At 43.2% G+C, this 9,712-nt stretch overlaps 1 protein-coding gene across 1 annotated transcript in view; it reads left to right on the forward strand.

Moving 5' to 3' along the window:
* LOC102381120 (cytochrome c oxidase assembly protein COX18, mitochondrial) overlaps positions 1–9,487 on the forward strand; it is a 9,868-nt gene extending 381 nt beyond the window's left edge. Inside the window, exons 2-6 of the mRNA XM_025198077.1 lie at positions 832–932; positions 1,961–2,124; positions 4,012–4,124; positions 7,320–7,427; positions 9,050–9,487. Of these exons, the coding sequence (XP_025053862.1) occupies positions 832–932; positions 1,961–2,124; positions 4,012–4,124; positions 7,320–7,427; positions 9,050–9,220 (657 nt within the window). The 3' untranslated portion in view covers positions 9,221–9,487. The remainder of the gene's footprint in view (positions 1–831; positions 933–1,960; positions 2,125–4,011; positions 4,125–7,319; positions 7,428–9,049) is intronic.
* The last annotated feature ends 225 nt before the right edge of the window (positions 9,488–9,712 follow it).

Consider the following 9,712-nt stretch of genomic DNA (forward strand, 5'->3'; position numbering starts at 1 on the left):
ATGCTGCCACGGGGCTGCCCTGGTGGGGCAGCATCGTCTGTGCCAGCGTCGCGCTGCGCACCGCGCTCACGCTGCCGTTGGCCGCGCACCAGGGCGTCGTCGTGGCCAAGGTGGGTGCGAGCCTCCCAGTGCCGCCTGGAAGGCTCCCCCGGCGGCAGCGGGCGGTGGGAGCGGGCTTGGCCTCTGCAGGGGGCAGAGACAGCAACTGCAGCAGGGTTGCTGCTTGGTTACTTGCTATTAGTTCCCAGTATCTCCTAGGAAAAAAGTTTCTTTCCTCCTCCTCCCCTCTCCTTCATTCTGTCTTTCAAAAGCCAGGTGCGCGTCTTTATTTGGGGGGGTGTTGCATGAGAGACCCTATGGAGAGGTTTTGAGCCCATCCCTGGCCCTACAGGTGTCGGGCTGCCCTGAAGGCAGGTTCATTTCCTGGTGGGGGTAGGGGAGGACAGAGGAGCCAGCACTTTGGGCAAGCTTCTCTCTCTGCTGCTCCGGGACTGGCTGCCGCTACTCCCCAATGGAGTACGGATTTAAAAAGTGCTGGATTTTCCATAATTCTGGATTTTTGATATCCAGATTTATGAGGTTGTATTGTACAAGCAAAAAAGAACAAATTTAGGCTTCCTATTGAATAGTAAGGCAGCTGATTGATTGTGTTGGTTGGAAATGCTCCGTGCTCTCCCACAAATTCCTCGGGAATAGGAATAAGCTGATAAGCTGGGTTGTTTGCAGTATGTAGTTTTTAATAGTTGGCAAATATCTGTAGAGATTCCAGACTGGGTGCTGATTTGGTGTTTTATTTTTCTATATAATCAATTTTTCATTTTGTTTAGCTAGTTGGAAAATTTGCGGCCTGAAATAGAAAACCTAGCAAAGCATCTTCGCTATGAAGTTGCAGTTTTTGGAAAGCAACAGGGTTGGTCTGAAAAGGTTTCCAGGTAAGATCATGTTTATAATAGTAATTTATGCATTCATTGCAAGTGAAAGTAAAAGCAAGTTAACAAATATGTAAGGCTAATGACAAATTGTGCAGAAAGAATCAGTGGCTTTTTCATCACATTCTGGCTTTTTTTTTTTTTTTTTAATGTTTCCGTGTTAACTGCTAACATTAAAAGTATAGTGCCCCTGGGTATTAGAATCAGCCACATATTAGAATCAACCCCCAAAAAGATTGAACTATATGCATTTTTAATTCCTCATTAGGATCTTGTTTTGTAGAATCATCTGGTTATTGAAATGAAAATTGCAGCCATAATCTATGCCTATGTACTTTTTTCCTGCTGGTACATATAATCAATGAGTAAAATGCAACAGTGTACTGAAACTGTGTAGAGTTTCCTATTGGGATTTTACACTTTTACTTTGCAACACATTACTACCCTATTCCCTGCCAGATCCCCAACTTGCACTGCAACCCATCCTCAACCCAGGCTGCCACCCTAGCTTTGGCCCCTGACCTGCACTCACCAAATTGCTGCTGGCTCCAAGCAGCAGCCCCAGCAGCTCCAGTTCTGGAACCAGACTGAGATGGGAGCTGAAGCAGCTGGTACTTGAATCCAAGACGAGGCTCCTCATCCCCCCCCCCCCCCCCCCCCCCCATTGACCCGGGGTGGGCAGGACTCATCTTGGATTCAAGTACATATAGTAAATTAGACAGAACAAATGCTGCGGATCTGAATGGTAGTCTCTATGCTGAGGTGCTTGCAGTATAATTTGGGCACAGACAACACTGAGATTAAAATATCAAATCTAATATTGCTAGGAGACAATATCATGGGAAATTGTCTTGGAAAGTTAAGCGAAACAAATTACAATAAAAGGTAAATGGGGGAGGGATTGGCATACAGGGAATGGAAGGCAGAGACAGTGAGAAAAGTGAGATGTGCAGCCCTTAGAATTACTTTTACTCATTCTGAAATAATATTTTTTATCATTTAGTGCAAGGAGTTTTGTTTTTTCCAATCAGGTTCCATTTCAAGAAAAACCTACGAAGAATTATTTCAGAATTATATGTTCGAGACAACTGCCATCCCTTCAAAGTCAGTTTGCTAATGTGGGTTCAGATTCCCGTGTGGTTCTGCGTGTCCATTGCTTTGCGCAACTACAGTGTAGGTGCTGTAGACTCTGAAGGTGATCATTCTGAACATTTGTACTGCAAACAAAAATCTGGTTTGCTAGATAGCTTTTTCTGGTTACTGTTTTTACTAATATTGTCTGTTTCTTTAAAAATTCGAGTTGTTGATTTGAGTTGTGCCCAGGGCGTGTGGGCAGGGGGACAGCTCATGCCGTGCAGCCGGAAGCCGCTGTTCCAGTGCTCTCCTGCACATGGGCGGCTGCCACCGCTGCTCCAAACACTCGTCTGGAAGGACACAGGGGAGTGTGTGTCCCCGGATCTGCACAGGGCGGGCTGGAGCCAGGGCTGCACCAAGCTCTTCCTGGTGGGGCAAGGCTGCTCTGGAAAGGGGCTTTGGGGGCCGGGGAAGGCTGCAGCCACAAATTCACCGTAGCCCCTTCCCAGCGCAGCCCCAGCCCTCCCAGCGCAGATCCGGGGGCACACACCCCCTAGTGCCCTCTTAGATGACCAGTGGGAGCAGTCGCAGGACCCACTGCACAAGCAGGCAAGCGTCAGACAAGTGGCTCCTGGCCAAGTGGTGCACAGCAGCAGGAGCTGCCCTTCTCCCCCGTGCCCCCTGGATGAGCCACAGCTCCATGCCACACCCACCTTGCCCCGGTTGGGCAGCACTTGCCCCAGCCCCATGCCTTCCTCCCCAAGGGGGGCCTTGATCTGCCCCCCCCCGCCCGCCTCTTCCCTCCCTGTCCACCACACCAGACTTACCAGCTGGAGGCAGCTCTCCACACTGCTGGGCTGTGCTTCTCGCTGTCTGTGCTGCACTGAGTAGCTGCATGCGTGCATGGGCCATTTATCGGCCAAATTATCAGCCTGATGTGGCCAATTTCCAATCTAGTAAATTTTCTTTATATTGATGCCATTCCGATATCGGACTAAAAACAGATCTACAGAAAACAGATCAATATTCCTATATTGATTAAGTCCCATGATATTCATAATGTAAGAGATACATGGTCAGTGCTGGTTCCTGTATTAATTCATGCACGTGGTGTTTTTAATGTTACCCCTTTTTATGCTTAAGTGGACATAGCTTTAAAATATTTATGCCCTTTTTGGCACTTTAGACTTTAAAAGCTAAATATTATAGAGCTCAGTAATATAATGCTTAGTCTAGTAATGTGTTAGCATATTCATTTTTAAGAAAGTTAGTTTTCTACTATTACAAAATGTACTTGGTTAATGAAAAAAATGGATTCAGAGCAAGTTACTTTTTATTATTTACCTGTTTCAATCCTGGTCAGCCTGTTAGCTCTTACTTTTATATTTCCTTATGTCATTGAGTTGGCAGACTGCCTATAAGTGCAGTGATTTAGTTTAAAAGTCTCTTTAAATGCTTTGCTTTAACAGTATTCAGTATGTAAACAAGGTGAAAGTAGTAAGTTACTTTTTCAGAGTATATTTGCAATAAATACATTATAAGAATGGGTTAATTTTTAAATTCACCTTTTGAAGTTCTTTGAATTGTATAGTTCCTTTATGGCATTTAGTGGATTATATGTAGGTCATTTTTTCAGTCTGTTTATAGATGGGTACAAGTTTCAAATGTCCAGAAATACATACAATTATTAATATATGGCTTGCCTGTAAGTTCATACTGTTACTCATCACAAGAAGGACCTTTTCTTGAAATGCATAAATCTCATATAGGTATTCCCTCTTCTACTTCTAACGGAAAGATGGGAAGGATTGTTAGTTACCAGTTGTTACCAACAGAATGTATTGTCACAAATAATACAAAAAATGTTCACTTTGTAGAGCCAATTTAAAAGTAGAATTCTGCCCAATTTAAACTGATGTTATGGTGACAGTGATGCGTTGATGGATGTACACGTGTGTGTGTGTGTGTGTGTGTATGCGTATAAGTTTTTTTTTAATTGACTTCACAGTTCAGGAACAGTTTTGTTCGGGTGGAATTCTGTGTTTTACAGACCTCACTGTACCAGATTCTACATGGATTTTGCCAGTTGCGCTTGGGCTCCTCAATTTGTTAATAGTGGAGGTATGTTGATGATAAAGGTTGGACAGGTGTAAAAGTATGTTCTTTTCTGCATGATTAGGAATCATTCAGGGCTGTCTTTATAAAATATGGATATACTATGGCCATTTTGAATTATAAACTGATAGTGTAGAAGGGAAAAACTGTAATTGTTCTGTATATTTCAGGGGTGTGAATACTGGCTGTGTGGAGCAAATGCTGATAAACTCTGGTATGTCATTTTGGACACTGCTTTTTAGTAGGTTAACCTTACTGAAGTTTAATCTTCACTCGAGAGCATCTCCTGTGAGAATACTTTAATTAGCCTACTCCCATTTATTACTGTATTACAAGGCTACAACTTAGGTTAAATTTTGGTGCATAAGTAACAGTCCTGGGGGCTGTATTTATTTTTGGCTTGCTTTTCCTTAGTAGACCTGTAGAACACTACTTTTAATGCATCACAAATGATGGCTACATATATAATAATTGTGATTCTAAAACAGTGGTGCCCAAACTTTTTGCCCTGTGTGCAGGATGGGTGGTACCAGCTCCCTCTGCAGGGTGGATCTGGCTGATGGGGGATTGCCCAGCCTTGATCTGTATGCTGGGAGCAGGACAGAGCAGCTCCAATCTGGATTTGTGGGGGAGAAGGGAGTGGGGAGAAGCAGCCCTGATCCAGACCTGTGGATGGGGAGAAATGGCTTGGCCCAATCTTGACATGTTGGCAGCCCGCCCCTTATCCTGCTGCATAGGCAGTGGCCCAGGCAGTGCTAGATCTGGCTGCATGAAGCTTCCACAGCTCCCTGTTGTCAAGTTTCCAACCTGTGAGACCAGCAGGCTGGATGTCATGCCTCTGCAGGGACAGAGATTGGGTACTCCTGTTTTAAAGGAGCAGCAAGCTTTGATAAAAAGTAAATTAAAGTTATAAGTTTAAAAAATAGGAAAAAAAGTGGGCATGTTGTTAAAGTATGAAAGCAGAGGGATTGTGAAATTAGATGAGGAGATGATGTAGGGGTTCTTTTGTTTCTTTGTCAGTGCATCTCAGCATTTACTGTCTGAATCCATTTTCCAAGTAAGCAAGTGTCATATACTTTCCACATTTATGCAAATATGGTCCACAATCTTTAAGTGGCTGAAATTTCTTATGTAGCAAGAAAGAGTTTGCTTCTGCATCTAAGGCCCTTGCCACTTAAGTCGTGACTAACCAGTTAGTCACATCTTTAAGTTATAACCTGGTCACACGTTAAAACAATTAATGGCATCATAAAACAAGGAGTAAGCCACAAAATTATTCCACAGAAAATGTGTGCTAACTTTGAGGCTGGTTCCTCTGACACCAATAATTCAGTGTGTGGCCAGGTGCACCCCTGAGGCTGAGAGCCCTGTCAGCTGACTGGGCTCCCAGCTATAGTGGTGCACCATGCGCACCAGGGGCTAGGAGCTCATAGCTAATGGGGCTCACCATGTGCTCCTGTGGCTGGGAGCACCATGCGCTAATCTGGGCTCCCTGCTGCAGGGGCTCGCCATGTGCCTCTGTGGCTCGTAGCCCTGCAGCTGATCCCACCATGTGCCCCCAGGGTTGGGAGCCCACACCAGCAGTAGGGCTCCCAACTGCAGGGCCACATGGTGCACCCTTGTGGTTAAGAGCCCAAATTAGCTGCTGGGCTCCCAGCTGTAGGACTGCATGGTGAGCCCAAGGCTGGGAGCCCTATCAGCTATAGGCTCTCAGCCTCTAGGGCACATGGTGTGCCCCCATGGCTGGGAGCTGGGTCAGCTGATAGGGCTCCCAACTGCAGGAGTTTGCCGCTTGCTGGTGCTGGCGGGGGGGAGTGGACGGGCAGGATCACAATCCTTTGCTCTCCCTGCACAGGCATTAAGGTGTGATGGGATCTGATGCTTGATCCCACAACCATGCCTCCTGCCATGCATATGCACATCAAATTCTATCACACCTTATTGTCCATGCACGGAGTGCCCAGGATCACGATTTCAGGCTCCCCCTGCACCCGCAGGTAACAAGGTCCTGCAACTGGGGGCCCTGTCAGCCAATCCAGGCTCCCAACCATGGGGGCACACCATGTGGCCCTATGGCTGGGAGCCCTGAAGCTGATCCTGCACATCTGGCAGGGGTCTGAAAAAAGTACAGTCCCAGCTTTGCGAGTACTTGGTGTCATAAGAGAGGTTACAGCCCCACTAAAAACAGATTGTAAAGAGATCAGTCTTTTATTTGTATTTTGCAGCTAAACCTAGTAAAAGAATTGCAGTGTACATAGAATTTTAGAACATACGTATGAAAGGATATTTTTAAAAAAACGAAGAACCTACTTTGCTCCTTGTATTTTGTGGGGTTTTTTAATAATTAATTACACATACACCTTAATTTCATGTATATTAATGAATTATATGCAAAAGTCCATGGTCTCTTTCCTGGCATTTTCAATTAAGTCAAAATATATATTATTTTTTGTGAAGGGAGCAAATTAAGAAGAAAATAAAATAATAATCAAGGAGAGAGAAGGATATTTCATACTTTTAAATGAACTTCATCACACATTCTTGTTGATCATTTCTTAATTTTCTTCCAAAAAATGTAAACACATGAATTGGAAAATACAAACTGTATAGAGAGGAGGCCTGACTTCATGTTCTTTCAAAATTCCACGCATTCTTGTTACTTTTTAATCTACTGAGCATCTCTCACAGGTCTTTCTCATTTCCATCATCCACCTAGATTTCATTCATGCTCTATTTTATATTTTCCCAAGTAATTTGGATTACAAATTTCTTGAAGAATGATAGTCAAGGTTTGACTATTCACCTTGTTCTGTTTTCTTTCAGTTATTTATCAAACTGTTTGAGGATGATTAGCTGTGCCTCTTAACAGTCTTCTCAGAGAACTGTTCTTGAAGACCAGATGTTAGAAGCTCACTTAATGGTCAAAAACTATTATTCTGTGAAGTCATACTCTCTTCAGATGTTTTAGAAGGATGACTGATACAAAGTTTGCTAGAAAAATACTGAGTAGTGTCTGTAAGAAACCAAACAGATTAGAGGGAATAATTTATTAATGTTTTAAATGTACTTGATTAGAACACCCCAGTGATTGAAAATAATATTTGTGAACAGAATACTTGGTTGAAAAACATTTAACATTGATAAATCAATCTAGTTTTCAATATTAAAAAAAAAAATCTTTCTTCCCATCTGTTTCCTCAGATCTTTTCTTTTAGAAACCATGAGCTATCCAGGTTCCAGAAGTTGGCTACCATCTTGGGTCGAGGGATGTGTGTAGTAATGATCCCTATTGCTGCTACAGTCCCTTCAGTAAGTACAGAACCATAATGATGTGTATTGTAGGGGTGTGCAAAGCAGGCCCTATTCTATTCCAATTCGGATTCAGCCCGAATCGGGGACAGTGATTCAATTCATTGATTTGAACCACTGCCCCTGATTCGATTGAGCCAAATCTGAATCTGAATATTTGATGCTGATTCAGAGAACCAGTGCTTCAGACGCAGACACAGCTTTAAAAGTTTTTTCTACATACCTTGAGGTACCAGCACGGCTCGTGATCACTGCAATGCTGGGGCGCTGGGAGCGTCCCACAGAGGGTTCTGATTCGATTCGGAGAGATTAAAGGGTCCTCTGATTTGAATCAGAGATTCGGCGACCCTAGTGCATTGCACCAGGGACTCTGCACCAGCTTCTGACTGCTGACCACACTTGATGGTTCATGGTGTTCAACGTGCAATACAAATGCATGTTCTATATTGAACTGTGTTCGAGGAATATTGCATGTAGGATCTGTAGCCTAATATATTATATATAGAAATGCTGGTATTTATTTTCTTCTAATACATGTCATGTGATGTCTTAAGCTCATCACAAGTTATTTATTGTTACACACTTAGGAAGTGGTCAGTACTTGTAAGAGATAAAATAACCAGTAACTTATGCCAAGCAGCTCACAATCCACAAGACAGACCTAGAAAAGACAGAATAGGAGATCCAGAGAGAAAGTGCACTTCAATTTTTTTTTATCATGGAATCAGAAAATTAGGGTTGGAAGGGACCTCAGGAAGTCATCTAGTTCAATCCTCTGCTCAGAGCAGGACCATCCCCAACTAGATCATCCCAGCCAAGGCTTTGTCTAGCTGGGTCTTAAAAACCTCCAAGGATGGAGATTCCACAGCCTCCCTGGGTAACCTGTTCCAGTGCTTTACTACTACCCTTCTAGTGAGAAAGTGTTTCCTAATATCTAACCTAAACTTCCTTTGCTGCAACTTGATACCGTTGCTCCTTGTTCTGTGATCAGCCACCTCTAAGAATAGTTCCCTTGGCCTCTCCTCGTAAGTCATGTCCCCCAGCCCCCTAACCATTTTAGTTCACCTTTCTCTCTCCAATTTGTCTATTATGTTTTCTATACTGGGGGGCGGGGGGAAGGGACAAAACTGGACAGAATATTCCAGATGTGGCCTCACCAGTGCTGAATAGAGGGGAAGAATCACTTCCCTTGATCTGCTGGCAACACTTTTACTAATGTAGCCCAGTATGCTGTTGGCCTTCTTCACAAGAGCACACTGTTGGCTCACATTTAGCTTTTTGGCCACTATAACCCCCAGGTCCTTCTCTGCAGAGCTGCTACTTAGCCAGTTGGTCCCCAGCTTGTAGTGGCACATAGGATTGTTCCATTCTAAGTGCAGGACTTTGCATTTGTCCTTATTGAACCTTAATGCTCGGTCTCATAAATCATCACCTTTTTACAGAAGAGTTTTTAAACTGAAAAGTGTGTTTGGAATGGAAGCCGTAGCTGTTAAATATAAGGTATATTTAGAAGGGTTGTTCTAAAAAAGAATAATCAATAGTTGTAGTTTGAAGTGTTGTTGGAATTTCAGTGCTTTTATTGCACTTTGGGTTGTTGAATATGTTATTCTGTCTCGTTACAGTCTGTGGCTTTGTATTGGTTGTCCTCCAGCTTCATGGGACTCTTGCACAACCTGTTGCTGCTCTCTCCTACCTTTCGTCAACTGTGCCGCATACCAAAGACCAAATCCTGTTCTGACACTCCTTACAGGGATATTGTCTCTGCATTTTATGCCAGACGCTTCTTAAAGTGATTCATTTTGTCCTGTTGGAAGAGCTACTCCATAAAAGCAACGAGGGTCATTGAGAATAAAGTACTGAAATGTATATTTAATTGTATACTGCTGCCTTTAGAATTATGTTTATGTTCCTAACCAAGTAGTGGTTGTCTGATATCATGAGAAATGCACTGGGTATTTTTGATTGTTTGGCAGGCTAGATTTTGTTTCAAGGATGATGTTTTGTAAGTGTGTAAGCAAGATGGGATGAAGATGGATGTTAAATAAAACTGGATGATGGAACTCTTCTGTTTACAATGAAATTGATTTTGCCTATAGTTACCTATATTTTGCATATAGTTGTTTAGGGAACAACATGAATGGGTTTTTTGGAAGACTAGATACTACAGTGGGTTGTAATTGCAGAGATGTTCCTCTCTCCGGATTCTGTAGTGATCATGTAGTCAGTCAGTTGGCCTTCAAGTGACCCATGTTGTGGTCCTAGTGACAATTATGATGGAAGCTTTT

Source organism: Alligator sinensis, unplaced genomic scaffold (genome assembly GCF_000455745.1).
Source record: "Alligator sinensis unplaced genomic scaffold, ASM45574v1 scaffold222_1, whole genome shotgun sequence".
Classification (NCBI taxonomy): domain Eukaryota; kingdom Metazoa; phylum Chordata; order Crocodylia; family Alligatoridae; genus Alligator; species Alligator sinensis.